This window comes from Brugia malayi, assembly GCF_000002995.4.
Source record: "Brugia malayi strain FR3 genome assembly, contig: Bm_v4_Chr4_scaffold_001, whole genome shotgun sequence".
NCBI classification, from domain to species: Eukaryota; Metazoa; Nematoda; class Chromadorea; order Rhabditida; family Onchocercidae; genus Brugia; species Brugia malayi.
The window spans coordinates 4,250,035-4,273,270 of NW_025062478.1; the positions used below are offsets into that span (position 1 = coordinate 4,250,035).

Consider the following 23,236-nt stretch of genomic DNA (forward strand, 5'->3'; position numbering starts at 1 on the left):
AAACTTTGGCATCAAAATTACTGAATTATGAAATATCGAAACAAGAACTTATTTTCAAAATTGTTTCTAACAAGTTATCTGATTATCCAGTTCTTCAATAAAATATATTGGATAGATTTGTAAACAAAGCAATTGTTTATTAGATATGTCAATGACATCTGATATTTCCTTGCTAAACTTCAATTCTAATCCTCGCTTACACAATAAATTTTTATTTAATTGCTATTATCATTTGATTTTCTAATATTATCAAATTAAAATTATTAAAAATTATTCAGTTACTTTAAATTTTGATAATTTATTGTGCTAATTTATCACATTGATTCATTTTTGATCTTAATTTTATTAATATTAAAGATGAAATCACTATTTATTCTAATTATTTTGATATTATTACTTTTTGTATTATTCAATTTTATTCGAATCATTTAAGAAAAAACAAACTAAATTATTCTAATTTATTTAAATATAATTACCTTATCAGAAGTTTCAGGTAACGACATATTTATGGTAAGATTTAGAATGATCCGGCAATTCCGGATCATTTGGTGAAGATTTTATTATAAATGAATATTCGGAAACGTTTCATTATAATAAATCACTAATACAAATAGCTTATATAACTTTCATGTTCTCATACCTCCTCATCCGGAAATAATTATGGTAGAAAATAGCTTAGAAAATAGATATATTTCTCGAAACACTATGAATAATCCTGTTGCTCCGGATAAATTCCGGATTGGCTGTTTTTAGGATGCATTTTTGGTTACTTTTTCTAATACTTGGCGTTGTGACATTTTCAACAGCATTGAGACAACAAGCTGTTGCGGTCAAAGGTAAACTATTGTGTGGTAATGCTCCTGCACGAAATGTTCGAGTGAAACTTTGGGAAGAAGATTCCGGTTATTCTATTAAACCAGATTTTTTTTTAAATTTTTTAAAATTTGGAATAATAAATCTGACTTGGTTGCAATTTAAATATTTAATTTTTTCATTTATAAAAATTAAAAAATATGTATAAATTTCGGAATAATTTTTTTATCTTTTTTTTTGTAGGGCCTGATCCGGATGACCTTCTAGCTCAGGGATATACTGATGATCAAGGTATGTTTATGCTGAAAGGTGATACTGCTGAATTAACTACAATTGATCCAGTATTTAAAGTATACCATGATTGCGATGATAATCTAAAGGTTATCTATTTTTTTTTTTGATTTTAATTATTAATTCAAATTTATGATATATTATTTGTAAGTAAAAAAGAAAATGGCAACATCAATAGTAAATCGAATGTTGTAATTTTAATAAATTATAATCAAAGTTCTTTGTTCTACTTTTTCATCAATTTATTCATTTTTACATTATTTTTTTTCTAGCTGGGACAACGAAAATTAAAATTTAAAATTCCATCCAGTTATATTAGCGAAGGTAAAACAGCTAAGAAAGTGTTTGATATTGGTGTCTTAAATTTGGAAACTATATTTCCGGTTTGATTTTAAAATTTTTCGTTTTTATTAAAATATAATAATTATGATGTGCTAGAGGTATTAACCAGAGCCTATCTTAGGGAAAGTATATTATAATATCACTGATTATTGTATTTAAATAATTATCAGGAGTTATTGAGAGAGAGAGAGAGAGAGAGAGAGAGAGAGAAAGAAAGAAAGAAAGAGAATACCATAAATCTTTTGTGGTGGAAGAAAATGTAATTCTAGCAGATACATTATGAGAAATTACATGAGTGAGGGGAGAAAGAGAGAATTAGAAGTCTATTTCAGTAGATCAATGATCAATCATTTTTATTTATTATTTTTGTTAAAGCAAATTGTTTGGCCATTCATTTTAATATACTTTGTTAAATATAAGTGAAATTATTTAATTTCGATTTTCAAAAACAAAATCTTTGATAATTATTCTAAAATTATTGACACAAATTTATTTTAAAGTATCAAAAAAAGAGATTAAAAATACTTTTTCTTTTTGAACAAAAACTTATATTTATATTTGAACAAATAATTTCGATTTTTTTTTCCCAAAAATGTTTATTTCAGGATGAGGAACGCGAAATGATTCCTACATAAATGCATGCATGCATGCACGCAAACAGGCATGGTTAAATGCATTAATTGAAGTCGAGAAATGTTGAGTAAACATCGCGAAGAAAGAAGATTTTTTCTTTTTTTAATTTTTCTTCTTAAATTTACAGTTGTCGGCGTATAATCATTAATAAAAGTTTTTTTTTGTTGTTGTCAAATAAATTAATTAAATTATAAATTGAAACGAAAGGCATAATAAATGAATAAATATGTGTACTTCTTTGCATGCAACATTCATTATTTTCATTTATTTGTGACAATAATTGAATATTTGCATATTTCGAATACTTTTTCACTTTTTCGTTCTTACATTGAAAATTTGAGAGAATTTAATTTGCTGGAAAAATTCAATTATCCATTCGAAATTCTCCACTGATTCATTTTAATAGTATTACTACTAATTTTTTTAGATTACAATTTTCTTAGATCAAAAAGAGAGGAAAAAATATCGACTAAAAAATATTTATTAGATTTATATAAACAATGGAATGGTGGAATGTTTTTAATTTCAGTATATTTTGTTTTCAGGCCAAGACTATCATACAATCATAGAATTTATGAATTGATTTTTTAATCCAAATTCACTTTTTTTTTTCAAATATCAATTAATTTGTCCTGAAAAATTTACTTGTATTAAATTAATTATATGGCAAAGCTAAATTTTTGCTTTGATAAAATTCATTGTTTTTTTTTCTTTCATTTTTTTGCTATTTGCTAGGCTCTTTTTGATCAATTAATCATAATCATATCATAAAGTTTAACAATTAGTTTTCGTTCTGATACTATGAATAATTGTAATTTGAAAATATGTTTATATCAATGAATGCAAATGGCATTAATAGCAATGAAATAGTTTGTTTATCATTTCATTTCATAAACTTAAGAATATCATTTCGGATTATTTCCTTATTGAATTAATTCAATTGAATTGCTAAAATGGATTACTTCAGAATTCATTGCTTCAGAATATTATCATTTTTTAATAAAAGATACTATGAAGTTTTACTTCAATTAATTTATTCCAAAATTATTTATCTTTTTCTTCTTTTTTCTTCTCTCATAACAATGAAATAACAATGCTTTACACCGTTTTTTTTTTATTAGGAATTAGGATTTTAATTTAATTTTTGCTATTATTTTCAATATTTTTCATTATTGAAATCACTAATTTAGCTTATATGTTAATAATTTTTTTTTTTGTTTTTTCTAATATTAGTAATAATCTTACACAAACTATTTCAGTTTTTCCCTTTTTTCTTTAAATTAAATATTCAAAGTATGAACATTTCTTCTAAACCATTTTATTGGCTACCATTAAAAAAATTAATTTTGAATTTGAGACAATTTAAACAAATATATATATTTGTTTTATAGAATAATATATTCCCTTGTATTCTCTGTTTTTTCCTCTCTTTTCTGTTACATTTAATTATTCGAATAAACCTAAAAGGGTAATCGCCAGGTTTAAATTTAAAAAAAAAAAGCCAAAGATATTGAATTTATGGTTGCCCGTGCTGATAGAATTTCTTCGGAATGTTAAATAAAACGAGAGAAGGTATATGGAAAAGAATTAGAGATTGTCTGGATTAGGATATAAGAGAAATCAAGAAACATATATATATATGGAAGAGAGGAATAGACACAGGTGGAATTAGTGAGATAATATGTTTAGCTTCTGTTGCATCACAAAATTTGGGTAGTGATAGAGAGAGAAATAGTGTGAATGGTTGAAGAGAGATGAAAGATTGATAAAAATGAAAAGAGATAGTATCGGTTGCAATGATTAGATTGTGATAAAAGAATTAGAGAGCAAGTGAGTGCAGTGGTTAAGACGCAGAGAAATGTTTATATTGCAATTAGGGTTTGGGTAATTTTATTAGATAATTGCAAAATTTAGCAAATAAATTATCAAATTTCATAAAATTAATTAAGTTGTATTTTGCTAAAATATTTCAATGGCTAACAAAAGGTTAAAGTTCATCTAAAGAAGATTCATGTTTGGCTTAGTGTATATACAATATTTTCTTAGTGAAAAAGTAGCAACCTTCCATAATTCAACTTTGTCGTTTTAATCGGATCGAATGAAAATGCACAGATTATCGTATTCAACGCGACATTTGCACCAACGATTTGTGTGCAACTATTGCGCTTTTGTTTTTTGCGTCTATCTGTAATAGTTGTTGAATGAGAGATTTTTCTTTTATTTTCTTTTTTTTCTCTGAAACCAAAAAGCAAAAAGTGCCTGTGGTTGTTATGAAAACGATTATACATAAGTTTTAATGACTTTGGTCTAGGCTATTTTATACAGATGTGATTAGAGAAGCCTAGTCTAAATTGTAAAATGGCTATGCATAGCTCAGTTATTAATAAAATTAGAGAAGTCTGGTCTAGATTGGGCTGCTTTTTTAACTAATAGGATTAGGGTGAGCCAGTCTAGGCTGCCTTTTATTCAATAAAATTAAACAGAACGAGCCAAGTTCAAAGTTATTGTTAATAATACAATTGAAGTGTTATATTTATACTTTTGATAATTTTACACATTCTTGTCTTCATTTTTATCAGCTTATCAGATAGTAGTAATGCTACTCTGATAGAAATGATTCAAATGTATTATATTTAATGGAATTAATAGCTTAAGTGAGGACTTATTAATTTATTAATTTATCTTTGCCAAATATAAAAACAAAAAAGCGATGCAGTAAGTATAGCATTTGAATAACACTTCTTTTGCATTAATTTAATATATTTTCTTATAAATTCAACAAATTCAACTAAAGTACCGAATCAAAGTATTTTGATGCATATGTGATTGACTTTTGTTTCGTTCTAATTTGGCATTCTTTTTGAGTGAAAACTTAAAAGATTATTTTTTAGCAATTGTGATTAGCTCAGTAAATAGCAGCTAACAGCTAACAGCTATATAGCATACAGTTATTTTTGTTGCTAAAAAGAAAACAAATATGTTGGGCTTATTTATTAAGAGATTTTGAAAGATTAATCCATAATTGAAACTTCTCGACTATTATGTAAGAAATGTTGCTGTTAAATTGTTTGCACTAAGAAAAAGCCTTATTAAAGATTGGAAATATAATTTAAAATTTGTTAAGCATATCAGGAAATTGTGAAAATGCATAAAGTATCACTTGAAGGATATATCACGTATCACGTATCACGTAAATTTATCTAAATCAATTAGAGCTTCTTATGTTGCAAAAAAAAATATTTTTTGAAATCTGAAAGGAAAATGTGAAAATTTTTGGTTAATCTAAGAAAATTTTTGTTAACGAATAATCATACTAAACGGTAAACAATGCATTATTTATCCTTCAAGCAAAAAATTCATATTTTACATAATACAAACAAAGGAAATGCATTCCTTGAATAGGTAATTTCATTCTATTTAATATGAAAACAAAAAAAAAGGTAAACCTTTTGGATTTGTTATATTATGTATCATTGACAAAGTTCCTTATATCACAATCGAAATTTTAAAGAGTTAATTTTTATGAGTTTAAAATTTTATTTGATTTCGATTCGATAAATTGGAATTTCTCTCTCTCTCTTCCTCTCCCCTTCTCCCCCTCTCTCTCTCCTTTTTTGTTTGCAAGAAAAAGAACAAATCTATCGTAGCTTAAAAAAAGTAAAAAAAAAAAATCAGCGACGAGAATTATTGTGCGCTCTTGAATACGTCAATAGAATTCTGATCATTCAACTGATAGTGATGATAAGAGTAGTGAAGGAAATTCCTCTTCACAAAATGATCCTTTAATTAAATGATTCTCTTGATTTGTGATAATTGTAAATGATATCATCAAATTGAACAACGAACAATTTCAAATGATATCTTGAAATGCATAAAGATTGAATTTTAATTCTTTTTATAATTGCTTATCCACTCTCTCTTTCTTCTTTCAAATTAATGGATGAAATTTAAATAAAGTTATTATAGCAATACTAAAATTTACTTTCTTTAATGACAATCCAAAAAAGTAACTTACTGATTGTATGAGTAAGTTATTAGATTTAGAAAAAAAAAAACGACAATATTGGTGTACTTAATGTATTCGAGTTAATAGTCGTAATTAAACACTGTGACTAAAAATTTGTAATATCTAAATTCTAAATTTAAATATTAATTTTTACAGAATTAACATTTAAATAATTCCATTTAAAACATTCTAATTTACTTCTACATTTGAGCTAAAAAAAGAAAAAGATACTTCCCTTTTTCATTTCTAATTGTTAAAAATTACTGTATCAAACTAGCAAAATGATAAGCATTATCTGATATAATATCGTGAGAATATTTTTAAATATACTTCAAAAAAAGTCACTGAAACTATTTAGTACTGTCTGAGACGAACAAATTATTCTTTTTTTTTTTTTGCAACACATAGTTTCCCTTAAAAAAACAGCAATAATATAACAATTAATACAAACGAATAAGCAAATAAATCTTTTATATCATTAATTAATTAATTGAGCAAATAAAGTTTAATCAATAATTTATTAGTGTAAGCAAATAGCAAAATTAATTAATTAGTTAGGAAAATAATAAAGGAATAATTTATACACTTAGCATACTTTTTTCATATTTTGGTTGCAAATTCTCCTTCACATTTACTTTAAAATTATTTTAGTAATAGAATTGTCCCCGAAATGTCACAAAACACTATGTGATGGCTTATTTGTCAATAAATGTCATCCACAACAAACAATCTATCAACAAGGTTATGTCACAATTTTTTTTTCTACAAAAATAAAGTTATAATGGACTTTACAGAGTAGAAAAAAAAACTAGATTAGAAAAAATAAACTGAAAATGAGTTAAACTGAATTCAATGAGCTAAATTGAAACTTTTTAGAGAAAAATCATGAATTTAATTATTGTTTAGTTTTAGAATTGCTTATTATATAAATTATTACAACTTTTTTGATGTATAAATGTTGAAATTTAATTTTTAATACTAAATAAAAAAGAAATTATCGATTGAAGAAGTTTAGCTAATCGTTTCAAGCAGAAAGAGCTAAACTGAAAGTTAATAAGATTAAACTGAGTTAAAATAAATTTAATGAATATATTAAAATGAAAAACAAAACAATGCTTAATATCAGTTAAAATATTATTGATCATAGCTATTTAGCTGATAGCAGGAAACTCGTTTTTTTCGTTTTAAATTTAAGAAATTTCAAGAAATTTTTATCTTTCTAAAAGCATTGTAATAAAATTTGCTGACGGAAAAGAAAAAATAAATGTCATTTTTTTGTTTTTTTTTGTTTTTGTTTCATTTATCGAAGAACAAATGTTAACAATTTGGAAATTTAGTTTGAATTTTTTCACGAAATATAATCAAATGAAATTGTCATTGATATTAATGTTTGTGTTTACAAACATAACTGAGTGATTATTTAAAGAAATTGAAATAATTTTGAAGAAAAAAATTGTCATTTGATAATTTTGCAATGTTTGATAAAATAACAAATGAAAATTGCATTTTTATCCATATTTCCGTTTTTTTTTTCCTTTTTTTTGTTCGAATAATGAAATAATTGGTTTGAATTTAATTGTTGCAAGGAGCACAAATAGATTAGAATTTTGTGTTTTTTTTTTTTTTTTTTTTTTTTTTTAATGAGAATACTTATTTTAATAATTTCAATATACAATGATTTCAACAAATTAAAATTTTTTCAATAAATTTTAACATTTGATTTATATGTGTTAGTTTATGTGTTTTTTGTTTTGTGCTTAATAATCGAATAAAAATATAAAATAAAAGAAAGCAATTCGAGTTATTAAATTTCGATTAATCAATGTAAAATGTATGTATCATTTTCAGAATTGTAAAGTAAATTCATTCAAAACCAAATAAGTGCGATATTTGGGAGGTAAAAAAAGAGAGAGAGAAAGAGAAAGAGAAAGAGAAAGAGAGAGAGAAAGAGAGAGAGAGAGAAATGTAACATTTGATATGTAAAAATAATTCATTTCCACTTCATATTGCATTGCCATTTAAATTATTAATCATTTCAATTTATTATATTAAATTTTTTAAAAATTTAATATAATTCTATAATTAAAATTTATTGATGTGAAGCGAATTTAAATTAAACATTCTATAAACTTTTGAAGTTATTTTAAAGAATTTTTTCGTTTTTTTTTTTTTGAAAAATAAAAAATTTACAATAAAATGGAGAAATATAAAAGAATGAATGAATGAATGCAAAATTAATAATTGGGAATCTTTTGAAATGAATAGTTTTTGAAACTTTAATTCGATAAAAATTTCAAAAGCCACTTGGTATTGAATCTTTTTTCGTTTTTAAAATTTTAAGCTAGTATTCAAACAGTGAAATTTAATAAGTTTTAATAAAATATGTATATTAAATCATTCATTCATCAAATCTTCGTAGTAACACTTCTGACAACAATGATAAGAGTAATAATAACAATAATGATAAGATCGAAAAGTGAAGATTACCTAATCACAATTGTATTAGGTTTTCACAGTAATACATCAAAAATGTTATTTGACATATTAATTAGAGACATAACATATCTGTTTTTCAATGAAATGAAAAATATATGTTAGTTTAGACTGATCGAAAGATCACATATTGATCAATAAATTAATCAATCAATTGGCAATAAACAAATACAATCTTTAATCAACGAATGAATGAACAACAAATGAGCGATAATGAACAAAAAAAAAAAAAACGAAAATTAATTTAATTTTTATTTATGTAAACAACTTAAATATATTATTATCGCTAACTTCCTAAATCATTACATTACTTTATTTATTAGTTATTATTTTTAGATGAAAAGCAAATTAAAATGTAAAATAATACTTTGAATATTTTAGTCTTTCCATCAGAACTATTTCAGAAATTAATTTGTTTAGCGTTTTATGTTTGTTTTTTTGATCAACTTAGTAGCTTTTATATTTATTTTGTTTAATTATTGTTTAAGATTGAAAGTGAAAGACCAAAATTTTAAAGGCTAAAGAATGTATGACTTAAAAATATTTTATTAAAGGTTAATTATTGAATGTATCCTAAAATTTTGGTACCTAATTACCTAAAATTAAAGTCCAAAAAATAAATAAAAAATTTATTTCACTTATTTATTTTATTTCGTTATTTTCTAAAATAATAAATTCTAAAAACTTTTTTTTTGAAAAAAAAGCAACAATAACAACAACCAATTACAGAAATTATAAATTTCATATTGCTGAAATGAAATAATTCGAAATAGTATCATTCAATAAGTTTTTATAATTAGTAAACTGAATTTTCATTGCTAGAGTTAATCAGGAAAGTGAATCTTTATTGCTAATTAAAATTTTTTACAATCCGGAAACTGAATTTGCATTGCTAGCTATATGTACACCATCCTTATCGTTCCACAGCAAAAGTGTTTCATCCGGTAATTGTGGATGAGTTATCCGGAATGCACCTTGCCGTGGCTTACTTTCATTCAATGATAAATGTTTCAAAATTTCATCAATAATAATGTATTCTGAACCAATGCAAATATTCAAAATCCAATGTGTATTAGTCTGTTTCCATTTCTAAAATTTGAATTAATAAATATCTGTGAAATTTCTCAAAAAAATGAAAAAATTTTGAATTTAATTTAACTTTTTTAAGAAAAATGTAATTTACTTTATGCATAATAAATACGTAATAATTTCATAAATGTATAAATAAATGTATGAAAATAGGTGGAAATATGGAATGAATGACACTGTAATTAATATATTTTAATAAAATATACTAATCAAAAGTTTCAAATTATCTTTTTTTTTTCTTGTCTTTTAATTTTTCAAATTATTTTAATCGGAAAAAAAATTTTTTTTTGATTTTTTTTTTCTTTATTTTTGGTTAGAAAAAGTATAAATATAAAAAAAAAATCGGAAAAAGTGTGATTGAATAATTTGAAATTTTCATAAAATAATTTAAAAAAATATTTTATAAAATAAAATAATGTGCAATTTTTAACTGTTATAAAAGCAACAGATGGAAATTAAACATTTGAAGTCTTTTAGCAATAATTTATTATTCATATTAATTCTTACAAAATTAAAATTTATGCATAATTTTTTTTTTTTGAAAATTATTTCATTAAAGTAAATAAATTTTGACTACTTTTAGTAATTAATAAGTGTCAATTTCACTGACATCAATTGCTTGACAGAATCCATTTGTAGTGATTAAGCTGTTGTCTATTCGAAGTATTGTTTCTTCCAAATATTTCGTCGCTTTACCTTCCAAAAATTTAGCCAAGAATTCATCGTCACCGATAGCTATTTGTGGGGTAAGCGCAAAAATACTCAAAAAGCTGAGGCCAAGAAATTCAGAAAGAAATTGTTGAGAATTGTTTATATGTTCATGATTACCGCGTAACCAAATAAGTGATAATTTATCACATTCAATTAATTGAAGAAATTGATGGAATCTAAAATTTATTAGAATTTAGATTAAACAAATTAAAAAAAAATAATAATTCGAGTATTTCATTGAGTTATTACTAGTAATTTAGCAACTAATTACTCATAATATTTTTAATACATATTTAATTAATCGAATAATTATTTTATGCTCAATATTTTTTTTTAATAAGTCTCTTTTTCTTGCACAGTAATAATACAAAAATTCTATTTGTATATATTCTAAATTGAATGAATGTAATAAATTTAAACTAATTATTAATTTGGCATAAAGAAATTGTAAAAGTAATGATTAACTCGAAATTTTTATACTAAAAACATGTGTATTATGCATGGAAACTTAAATTTGAGCATATATTTTTTTCTATTTAATATTTTGAGAACTTTTTTTAATACTAAAAAGTAGTAATAAGCAAAAAAAAAAACTAAAAACTTACTTTTTTGGTGACACATAATTTAGCTTACACATACTTATTTCCACTTTTTTACATCGTATTTTACATGTTCCAAAAGTTTCTAAAAGTCGGTCAATGAAATTATCCGTAAATCGTAGTTCAGTTAATCTTAAGAAATGAATATCCGTTTCACGAAAATATTTCGCTAATCGTTCGCATAATAATTGCGATGGCGTATGTTCTCGTTGTTTTCGCTCATTGTGATCCTATAAATTTGAAATAATTTTAGTAGTAACTATTTTATTTCATTTAACATAAAAAAAAAAAAATGAAAACTTTTAGATCAAACAAATTAAACATATGTTTTAGACATTAAATTTAAACATATATTTAAAAGTTTCATTCCTTATTTTTAATAATAAAATTAAGAATTTCTATTTATTGAACTTTCAAACATGTATACTTCGTATTTTAGGAATTGATATAAAAGTAAATTTCAAAATCGATAAGTATTAAATGTTAGTAACAGTTCAATTCAGCAAAAATTTATTGTATATCTAATTTTATTCAATTTGTATTGGAACTTAAAAAAACATATAAATAAATTTTAATGCAGAAAGTTCATAATATCAAAGTTTATTTCACATTTTTAGACAGTGAAATTGAAAAATTCCATTTAAATTTATATATTGAATAAAATATTATATTAACACATTTTTTAGTCACAAATTTTTTAAAATGTAAATATTAATAATAAAAAGTTTTGCACAATTGGCAATAATTTTTACAGTTAGATATTAATTAATAAATTTCAAAAATTAAATGATTAAACCAAAAATTTAATTCTAATAAGTATCGCATTTATTAATTTTGCTCTTTTTTGCCTTTTTTTTTTCGAAAAATATTATTAATAATTCTTTTGCATTAATGATAAATATGCGTAATATTTATGATATAAAAAAATATGTAAATTATTTGTATATTCTTTATAACAATCATTTTTTCTTCTTTTTTTTTTGAATTATATTAGCATATTTATGCTTTAAGAGATTCTAAAATGTTGAAATACTGAATAAAAAATTAATATTTATTAATAAATGAAAATTTTTATATTATTACTTTAATGTAATAAATTCTTAAAATATTACCAAAAGGAATTGTAGTGCAATGATATTTCATTGAGTTATTGAAAGGAAAATTAAAATTTGCACTAACCTCCGTATGCCAATTACTATCATTTGATGGGTTTGGCACTAAGACTGGTAAATAAGAATTAGACGATGAAGTCTGTCCCATATAAATGAGTAAATGAGGTAATTTTGCTGGAGATGGTTGTTGTTGTTGTTGTTGTTGTTGTTGCTGTTGCTGTTGCTGTTGCTGTTGCTGTTGTTGTTGTTGTTGTTGTTGTTGTTGTTGCTGCTGCTGTTGTTGTTGTTGTTGTTGTTGTTGTTGTTGCTGTTGTTGTTGTTGTTGTTGTTGTTGTTGTTGTTGCTGTTGTTGTTGTTGTTGTTGTTGTTGTTGTTGTTGTTGTTGTTGTTGTTGTTGTTGTTGCTGTTGTTGTTGTTGTTGTTCTTGTTGTTCTTGTTCTTCATTATTGCAAAGTGTTGTTAAAGTCTTCGTACGTCGACGTTTTCCAAGGCCAAAAGACGGACGAGTGGCAATATGTTCGCAAAATGTCCAACTTTTTAGAAGATTTGAACAACTGTAAAAAAATATATATAACTTATATTTTTTTTTTTTTTCTGAAAAAAATTTTTTTATAATAATTTAAAAATATTTCTTAAATTTCTGTATAATAATTTAAAATATTTCTTATGAAAATGCATTTGAATGATTTTATTTTAAGTAAAATAAATTAAAAGAATTTACAAAGTTGATTGTATTACCTTATTTCTCTTTATTTTAAATACATCTAATATCTAAGTTTATGCAATGGAAAAGTATTAATAATATTTTTTGAGCGCATATTTTTTTCAAATATTATTAACAATTAGTGAATTAAAATTTAATTTTTCATATTAACAAAATTATTAATCCAGAAATTTACTAATCTAATCACTAGATAATAACAAATTACAATTTATGATTAAATTTTTCCTATCCATTTATAAAGTATTGTATTTGTTATTATTTCTACTGAATCAATGATTTATAACTTTGAATTAGATCAAACTCTTTAAAAAAAATGTGAGCTTTAAACTAAATTATACAAACTTTGAATTAGATACAAAATTTAAATTAGATCATGAGTTAACATTGAATCAGATAATGAATTAAATTATGCAAGTTTTGAATATGATCATCTTTGTTGTGTTAATTAATGCCTTAAGGTATTTCTCATTTTTTCTTCAGAAAAAAATTTATTAATTAAACAAAAAAAAATTAAAATTATTGCTATTAAATTAATTTCATCGATGTTATTTACATGTGTATATCATACTAAAACAGCTGTTCAAGAATACGGTAAGCAAAAGGTTGATTAAATACCTACCTCTGTGCTATGCTTACAATCCAATCTATCTCTCTGCTATGCTTACAATTTACCTTTGTACTTCCCAACCACTTTATCATTATTCTCTTACTATTCACATAGTTAAAATTGGCGCAGTTGTTTCGAAAAGCTATCAATTAAATTCTCTTTAAATATATCTTTCTTCCATTCCTTTCTTTCTTTCTATAAATTCAATATTTCTACATTTGTTTAGCATTTGTGCATAATTTTTTTTTTTTTTTTGCTACAACGATATTAATTATCAAAATGTCATCTAACTTAACTATTAACAATTTATTTTGCATTTCGATGAACAAAGAGAAATTAATCTGACATTAATTGATTGAAATTTTAAGTTGATTTTTAGGGAAAATTTATTGGTGTAAAATTACAGGGAAACAAAAGAATTTGTAGTGAATAGTATCTACAACAGTTAAACAGTGTTATCTAATTGTCATTTATTTAAAATTTCACATCCTAATTAATGAAGCAACTAATCTAAGCTATTGTTCTAAAGAGACTCAGATAAGATTAATAAACATTTTAAAGTAGCTAATCAAGTTAGCTAAATATTCAGAGTATCATCTTTTAATTAATGAATTTGATTATTTAAAATTGAAACTAGCTATTCAAATTTTTGTCTTATTTTTTAGAATATGAAAAAATTTCTACGTTACTATATTTTAACAAAATCAGCTTTCTATTCAATTCATTTCAACAATGAAATTTTAAATTTGTTGTGCATATTGTCTGATTTATTTAAACTTACTATTAGTGGTACCTTGCGGTTTATTTAATTTCAATTTTCTTAATTAATTATCAAGGGCTAACTTAAGAAGTAAAGCATAATAATAAATATTATATGTGTAAAACATATATTATTTAAAAAGCACAATTTAATTTTTTCAAACTTAATTGTATCTTTATTCAAATACAGTGTAATAATGAATTTAATATGTAAAAGATGAAATATACTTTAAAGTTAGGATGAATCGAGATTTATATTCTCGAAGTTCGAGCATTTGTATGAGATGTTTCCTGAGTGAATGACTATTACGATCGATCATTTCCTTCCATCTTTTGCAAACAAATCGACAATTATCAATATCGTATCGTGGTAAATGTTTCAAAATATGCAAATGTATTTCAGGTGGTAATAATGATATTGCAAATGCTGTTCCAGCTTTTTCATCATCCTGTTTTATACAGATAACTTAATTTATGATTTTAATTCTTTTTTTTTTTCTGGTTCAATTTCTTAATTTATGAAAACTGAATTCTTTTTCAGTGTTGGCTTTAACTTAAATTAATTCAATTTTTGTTAATAAGACTAAGATTTTACAGCAAACAAATAGTGAATAAATTCATCTATAAAGTGTTTTTTAAGATTAAAAAAAAATTTTTAATTATTGCCCTCTGTTGTTTGTTTGCTGTTTTGTTTGTTTGCGCTTTTGTTTGTTTGTTTTGTTTGTTTGCGCAACGTGTCCTAACCTATACATACCTGATGATTGTTAAATGAGATTGGCGATGTATTTTGACTCATATGATACGATCCGAGGAGAAGAGTGGTGGAAGAAGTTGCTACCTTGATTATTGCTTGTGAAGCTTGCATGATTGACGTGTTTGAGGACGGTGAAATTGTCGCCGTGGTCGCATATGATGTTGATGGTAGCTAAAAAAAAAAATAAAATAAACTTTTCACTTTATTGAATTTAGTGTTCTGGAAATATTGAAAATATTCAATTAATTAAATTGATAATTGCAACAGTAAATGGTTATTTTATTTGAAGAAATATAATTTGCTTTTTCGAATATTTCACAAACAATTAATTATTTTCAGGATGGAAAAATCTCTCAGTTTGCAGTTTATTTTTTACTTCTGTTTCACTTTGCTTTGACACTAATGTGACATCAAAAAAAAAAAAAAAAATAAAAACACATCAGTTATAGAATCATTGAGTTTTTATCATTTCAATTTACGACATTTCAAACTTATGCCTTTATTGATTAGATTAATTATAATCTTACTAAATTTATAAACTGTAATTTTCTTAATTAATGGATTTTTTTAGTAAGAATAACTTTTTAGTCTTAATGACTTTGCAACATTTACGCAAAAAAAAAAAAACTATAAAGTGGCTGTTTACTCTAAAAGCTAATCTTCATAACTTGAAATTTCATCTTTTAGTTACAAAAAAAAAAAAAACTTCCTAAACGTAGTAAGCAAAATAAGTTTTATATTATAATAAATGAAAAAATTATCAATTTATTTCGAGTTAATTGCAATTTTTAATTGTTATTTAAGAAATACAATCATTTTAATGAAAATTCTGAGATCTGAAAGATGGATGAGAGTAAATTATAAATTAGTAGAGAGTTCGAGATTGATTAATGTTCTATAAAAAAAAAAAAAAAAAAAAAGAGAAAAGATGAATAAGCTTATAAAAATTTAGCTTGAAAAGTTCAGAAAAAAGTAAGCTAACAAGATAAACAACATTAATTAATAGTATTCATTAAATTTTATGTTAAGCATAACGAAATAAATTTCGGCTAAAATTTTAAAATTTAAATGTAAAAAATAAATGAATTTCACAATTATTGCGAAATTTATTCGAAAAAAAGATAAAAGAAAAAAAAATAAATAAACAAACAAACTAGCAAACTAAAAAGGAAAAATTTACTACCTGCTCAGCGCAAACGTCGGCTGCCATCTGAATTAAAGTTAAGATCACAATGATGAACTACCAGATCATCATTATCATCATCATTATCATCATCATTATCATCACAAATCACTACGACACAATTCATTCAGCGCCAAATAGGCACTAGCGATAGCTTTTAACTGTACACTTTGGTAAATAGACTAAAAATAGAAAAAAAAGAAAAAATGGATGAACAGCTGAAAGAATGAATAGGGTGTGAAATACTTCGACAGATTGAGCTAAACGATTGGATCGAGAACGATAATTCGAGAATCGATTTGATTGGAATCGATAAACGATTGCAATTTCTTTTTCTTCTGTCACTAAATAAACAGCTAAAAAAAAAATATCCTAATGCTTCTTCAACTTTTTTTTTTAAGAGAATGATAAGTAAATCCGAGAAAAAAGTTTTTTTTTATTTGATTAAAAATGTTTCATTTTTTTTTATAATATAGCAAATATATATAATGTAAAAATTTAAATTCACAACAAATAAAATGTACTAAGTAAGAGAAAAACTAATTTAAATGAATTTTTAAATGTTATCATTTGACACTAATCACAAACGCATATATGTATAGTAATAATTTAACAGAATAAATTTTTTAATGATGAATTTAAATGTTATCATTTATAAAAATTTTAAAAGCTAATTACTTAAAAAAAAAGTATTCATTGTATAAATCAAAAATCAATATCTTGTCAGTACTGATAAGCTACGATGCAAAAACATACATATATTATCGAATTATCGATTTGCGCCGAGAAATAAAAAAAAGAAAAAAAGGAATGAATTTTTAAAAAAAAAAAAAAGATACAACGAGATCGTTTCCGTCTTGAAAATTCAGTGAAAATGAAAACGAATAAATTTAATCGATCAAATCGATTAAATTTAATCAATCATTGATTATTTATTTAATTTAAATATATTATAACATTGAAATGTGCAAATTTTATGCGAGTTGGGGAAGGAATTTTTGCAGATCAAATGTATAAATCTGTTCAATTCGATGACAAATTTTGTGACAAAAAAGAAATAAAAAAAAAAAATTATTGTACCGTTTCCTAGCAGAAAGTGCGCAAATATACACGCGCATACACACATACACGCACATACACACACACGCACACACGCATACACACATACACACGCATGCAGGAATCTATCGTAATGGGAAAGATGTGATTCGTCTGGAAGTACGGTATGAAATTTAGCTTCGTAATGTGAAATTATCAGTACAGCAATTTTGCAAACAAATAAAAATTGGCATTGAAAGTTAGAAACTGAAAGTGAGTAAATATTAGGAATAAAGTTGAAATTAGTAAATGATAATTACGATTAAAACAAATTCAGTTAAAGAATAGCTAAACAGGAAGAGTTTCAGGATGAAAGCTTTATCAGAAAGTGAGATGTGTGGTATTTGAGAAAATTAATTTAAGTATCAAAACCTTGCCAAGACAGAAAGAGATGGAGAGAGAGAGAGAGAGAGAGAAATGGAGAGAGAAGAAAAGAGCATTTAAGAAAAAACTAGAGTTAAATAAAATTGTTCAATAATAAATTAAGCAGAAAAAAGTTTAAAGTTAATATTTGTATAACTTAATTAAAAATATTTGCATACTTTTCATAGATATTATTTGAGGGAAATCATGATTTCGTCTTTTTTTTGTTTTTCTCTGAAAACAAAAAAATTTACAACTTTTTTTCTTTTTTTAAGATGAAGTGGACATAGCAATGATATATTACGGAAAATTTTGTGTGTATGTTTAAAAGATAAAGTAGTTGTAATTTGTGTTTAAACATAGAAGTGAAAAATTATAAATGAATAGTTTGATGATGTTTAATTTCAAAAAAAAAATACTGTTAAATACCTAAAACAAAATTCGAAAAAAAATTTTGCATTTTATAAAGCAGAGATTATGATTTTATTGAAGATTTGACATATGTAAATGATATTATAATTAGACATCAGTAAAACTTAATGAACTCAAATGTCAAACTTTCAAGTACAGTTTGAGTAATACTTACATTTGCAATACTTATCGAAACAATTTAATTCAAATGTCTCAGTGAAGATTATATGATTGGTGACTCATTTAAATATGCAAAAATAAGAACAACGAAATTATATGACCTTTAACTTCAGCATGCAAATAAATTACCTACGTAAGAACGTTTGCTTGTATTCTCGATGGATACTGTAAGTACTGAGATTAATATTAATTAAGTTATGTTTCAATTGTTAGAAAAACCTAAATATGCAGTGTAAGTGAAAGTTGTCGAATGATTCGTGTAATAAATCATTTTCACAACCGAATATAAATGTCACAAGATTAGTAAGATGACCTTTTTGTTGGCTACACTGGATTAAACAATGTCATCAACTTATATAAAAGTGTCACCGTAATCGGCTTATGCATACAATCACTTCATCTTTTGTAATCAATGTTCGTAGCACAGTTGACACTGTAATAAATTCAAATTTAAATTTAGACATAAATCAAGATCTCTTTCATTGTAAAAGCTTAATAAACTTGAAGCAATTATTCAACAGATCTTGAAGATAGCCTCGTTAATGAAATATTAAACGGAATGTAAACATCTGTTTAGAATTCTTTCAAGTGCAGTGATGTACTTAAGATAAAAACTTTCCTATTATTAGTTCAAATATGAAATTTAATTTTATCACTACAAATTTTGAATTGTAATGTCATATCGAATTGGTGCATTTATTGTTATAAATACTACAGTAATTCTTAGAGTCAATTTTGAGGATAAAAAATTTAGTTTAAAAAAAATAAATTGCATAAGTTACGGTAATTGTATTTTAGTAAGTGATGTTATAATAATTTATACATTTAATATTAGACGAAGACTTACTTCAATATATCAAAGTAAACAAGACATATCTCTTAACTATTAACTAATATCAGTGGATGAAATTTTATTTAAGAATTATTTTTTTTTTTTTTGAAAAGGTCAAATTTAAAATTTTTTATATGAAAACTAAAGTATTACTTTTCATGTATTTTCCTTGACACCTTATCACTAATTACAGTTAATCAAGTCAATGATATGATAGAACGTATCAGTTATACTTTGACCTTTAAGCCAAGATGTTAGGAGGAGAGAAATTAAGATATGTCATACAATTTCAATTCTTAGATCATCATTTTTCCCTTCAATTTACATAAACTGATTCTGATAATTTAAATTATTTAAAATGAAAAATGAATAATGGAAAGAATCGCATATGGATAAAAAATTTTATAGATGAGAAATTTTTAATGCAATAGAAGTTAGCAAAAAATTTGTGATAATTAATTGATCAAATGAAAAATTTAGTTTTGTTTGATAATTGTAATCAGAATGAATGAATGAATGAAATGAAAATTTATTCAGTTTTAACTTAAAATAACTTAAAAGTTATTTTAAGTTAAAATTACTCGTAAATAATTACCCACTAAATGCTTGATTTGTAACAAAATATAATTTACACTTAGTTTTTATTTTTCTTTATCATGTTAAAAAATAATAGCAAGAAAAAGAATTTTTACCAATTTAGCTTTATTAAGAAAAAGTAATAATTAAAATATATTTTATTTTATTTTAAAAAAGCCATTTTTATGAATGTAAAAAAAAGTGCATTTTCAATTTAAAGTATCTAATCAAATTAGAAATAAATGTAAAAATAAATAAATAAATAAATAAAATATGTTTTAATCAATACTTTTATTAATTCTAACAAATACATATATAATCAAATATTCGGCCAAATTTTAGCTCAATGTTATAGCCAAAATAAATTCATTAAACAAAATTTATTTTTAACAGAAAATTTATAAATAAAACAGAAAATTTACTATAAGATTGTCAAACAATTAATTAATAAAAGATAAAATTAAAAAAAAAAAAAATTCAAACATTTAGTGTAAATGAAATATTGTAGAAAATAATGAAAATAGCTATAAAAAAATGCATAGATATCATTCACAGCTAAAATATTTTTGACAGAATAAATTATCCAAATCTCCCTCTCTCCCTCTCTCTCCCTCTCCCTCTCTCCCTCTCTCTCTCTCCATTCCTACATTTGAACATATATCCGTACACACACACACACACACACACACACATACATACACACACATACACACACATACACATACATACACATACTTGTATCTAACGATTGGTATGATTGTATTATAGAAGCAGCTGATAGATGATGAATGCTCCGCCTTGTAACGTTGAAGAATAAATATCAAATAGGATGGAAAGATGAAAGAGGGCGGAGTTTGAAATTGATTTTGATTTTATTTGAATGAAAGAACGAAAAGACAGATATAAATGTATTTTTCTTCTCGTTTTATATAAATTATAAATTAATTAGTATAATCAGATTTATCAATAAAATTTAATTAATTTTCTTTTTTTTTTATTTTTATAATAAATTAACATTTTTTTTTAATTTTTAACACTTTTTCATGCCTTTCTTTTATTTTCTTTTTCTTTAATGCCTAATTTTTAACTTAAATTTTAATTTTAATTTACTCAATAAGAAAAAAGATTTTTTATTATTTATTATATGAATGAATAGTAATAGTAATAATTGTATTTACTTCTTTACAATTCTATATTTCAGATTTTCATGTCTTAGTTATGTCTTACTTATAGAATTTATTATATTTGATTTATATAAAAGAGTAATTCAATTAGTTATTGAATTAAAATTAACTTATAACCCAATCTTAGTACATTGTATTTTTTTGAATAACAAAAAATTCAAAATATTTTTTAAATGATATTCATCTCAAATTTTTCAGCAAAAATTGAAAGCAATAATTTCAGTATTCGTCTGCGATCAATTGTGAATGAGTATTGACAAATGTTTCACATCAATTTGATTAGTTTTAAAAAAACGATTCATTTTGTTTTTATTTCTTATCCAACCTATAACTTTCCAATTTGTACTTTTGCTATTGCTATCCCAATAATATATAATTTTCAGTACATTCAATATTATAATCGCGGGAAACCGCGGGAAGGTATAAAGAAGAGTAAAATATATCTTTCAAAAAGATATATCTGTTTTTTTTTTTCCTTTTTTAGTATGATAGAGTGTACTTATCATCAGCTAAACATGAATATAAGTAATAGATAAATAGTAATATCCGATTTACCTAATACTTTATGTGACAAGTTACCACCTAACAATGATCATCAATTGCTCTTACAATATTTATTATTCGTTCCTGTCATTTCTGTTATTAATTCAAAGCTTTCGAAATATTATTTTCCCTAAAATAAAATTCTTGTCATATCAAAAAGAAAAAATCCTTTAACAGTCATCTAATTACGAAAAGCTTCGTGAGAAAATAATATAAGTAAAAGTATGTGTTATAAATTAATTAATTGCTCTATCCATAAAGTTAATAAAAATCAATTTTTCCTTTTTTTTATTCAATATTTTATACTTCTGTTCATCAAATATTACTAATTAATGGATCAGTTAATCAGCTAATTTGAGCTAATTTAATTATTTGTATTGATGCTTTTTAAATTGGAAATTACATTTTATCGTAAGTTAACAATTTAAAAAGGAAAATGCATGCTGTAAATAGTTAATTTAAGAATTAATTATCTAATTAGGATTTCTTGATTGATTTTTTTTTTTTGATTTCATTCATAAAATGAAATGGTAAATCTTACAGCTTAATAAAAAGGGCAAAATGCACTAAAAAAAAAGCAGCTTAAAGTGAATATTACAGGTGTGCAAACAGTAGTCTCACCTTTTTAAAACTAACACATTCAGCCATTTCATTTTTTTTTTTCTTTGTTGATTTTAGAAAAAATTTTCATCATATTTGCACTGAAAAATTTCTTTTTCCTCAAAGAAATAAATAAATTACTATCAATTTTTTTATTTTTAAACTGAAGGTTAAAAAGTAAGCATTGAGTAGAAAATATTTAAAATGAATCCATTTTTTATGGTTTTATGGCAGAAACACGAAAATTTTTTAGGCAAATGCAATAAATATTTAAATAGAGTAAAAAGTAATTGTTTTAAGCTTAGAATTGAGCTTAATGTTTATCGTATAATAAAAGCCTAGTTATTTCTTGAAAATTTTTCACTTCTACATGAATGGATTTAAAAATCAGTTAAAATCTGTGATGCATAATAAAAAGTTATGAATTTGCTTGTTAGGTAATAATTATTTAGCTATATAGTACTTGGCTATAAAATATAACTTTATGTGTCATTAAGTATCAATTGATAACAATGGAAACTTGGCCATCTATCATGCGAATATCTCAAGTGATAGCATCACCATTTTATCAATTTTATCACATATATGCAAATAATAGATGTATAAAAACTACTTTTTGCTATTTTTAAAAAAATTTCCTCCAAAAAATTTTTGCAGAGAAAAAAAAAGAAAATATTATCCAACGTTCTAGCAGACGTATGGCGCCAACTAGACGCAATGTTGCGCTAGTAATTGTGTTTTTGGAGACGAAAAAAACGAAAATGAAAATATCTGAATGAAAAAAAAAATGATTAGATATGATAGGAAAGAAGAAAACAAATTGATATAATTTTATTTTCTAATCATTTTTGCTTTTTTCATATTTTAGCATAAATTAGTTGTATTTGTTGTGAATGATTATGTAAAAGAATGGTACTGATTAACTGATATGGGACTGATATTATGATTAATGATATAGGTATTATGATTAATTGATACAAAGAATAGGTAAGAAGAGAAGAAAAAAAGAAAGGAGCGCAATTTTTTTTTTTGTTTATCATTTTTTTCATCTAATGTTAACTTATCATATTTATCAATCTCAATTGTTTTCTTAATTATCAGTCATCAATTCTTCTCTTATATTGCTGAAAGAGGCAATTTGTTCCGCAAAAATTATTTCTACCCCAATATTAAAATGGCTTTTTTTTCTCGATGTAAAACAGCGACAACGTTGGTGACATAAATGACAATAATTTTTGAAAGGATGTTGGGTACGGTGTGTAAGAGGGATTCTTCTCTTTTGAACAGGTTCTCTTTGAAGAGCCACGAATACATTCATGTTTATAATCACCCT

The 23,236-nt window shown here is 23.8% G+C and overlaps 2 protein-coding genes across 2 annotated transcripts; one reads left to right on the plus strand and one right to left on the minus strand.

The window, feature by feature from the left end:
* Positions 1–754: 754 nt before the first annotated feature.
* On the plus strand, positions 755–2,081 carry Bm4711 (Uncharacterized protein; the record flags this gene model as incomplete). Its single annotated transcript, XM_043081590.1, has 4 exons — positions 755–902; positions 1,057–1,193; positions 1,377–1,487; positions 2,052–2,081. 4 exons carry the CDS (start codon positions 755–757, stop codon positions 2,079–2,081), a joined length of 426 nt encoding a protein of 141 aa, XP_042937524.1.
* Positions 2,082–9,442: 7,361 nt separating this feature from the next.
* Bm10599 (Uncharacterized protein) lies at positions 9,443–16,143 on the minus strand (the record flags this gene model as incomplete). Its single annotated transcript, XM_043081591.1, has 7 exons — positions 9,443–9,667; positions 10,278–10,554; positions 10,984–11,207; positions 12,157–12,643; positions 14,408–14,628; positions 14,934–15,104; positions 16,117–16,143. The coding sequence occupies 7 exons, from the start codon at positions 16,141–16,143 to the stop codon at positions 9,443–9,445; spliced, it is 1,632 nt and encodes a 543-aa protein (XP_042937525.1).
* Between the last annotated feature and the right edge of the window lie 7,093 nt (positions 16,144–23,236).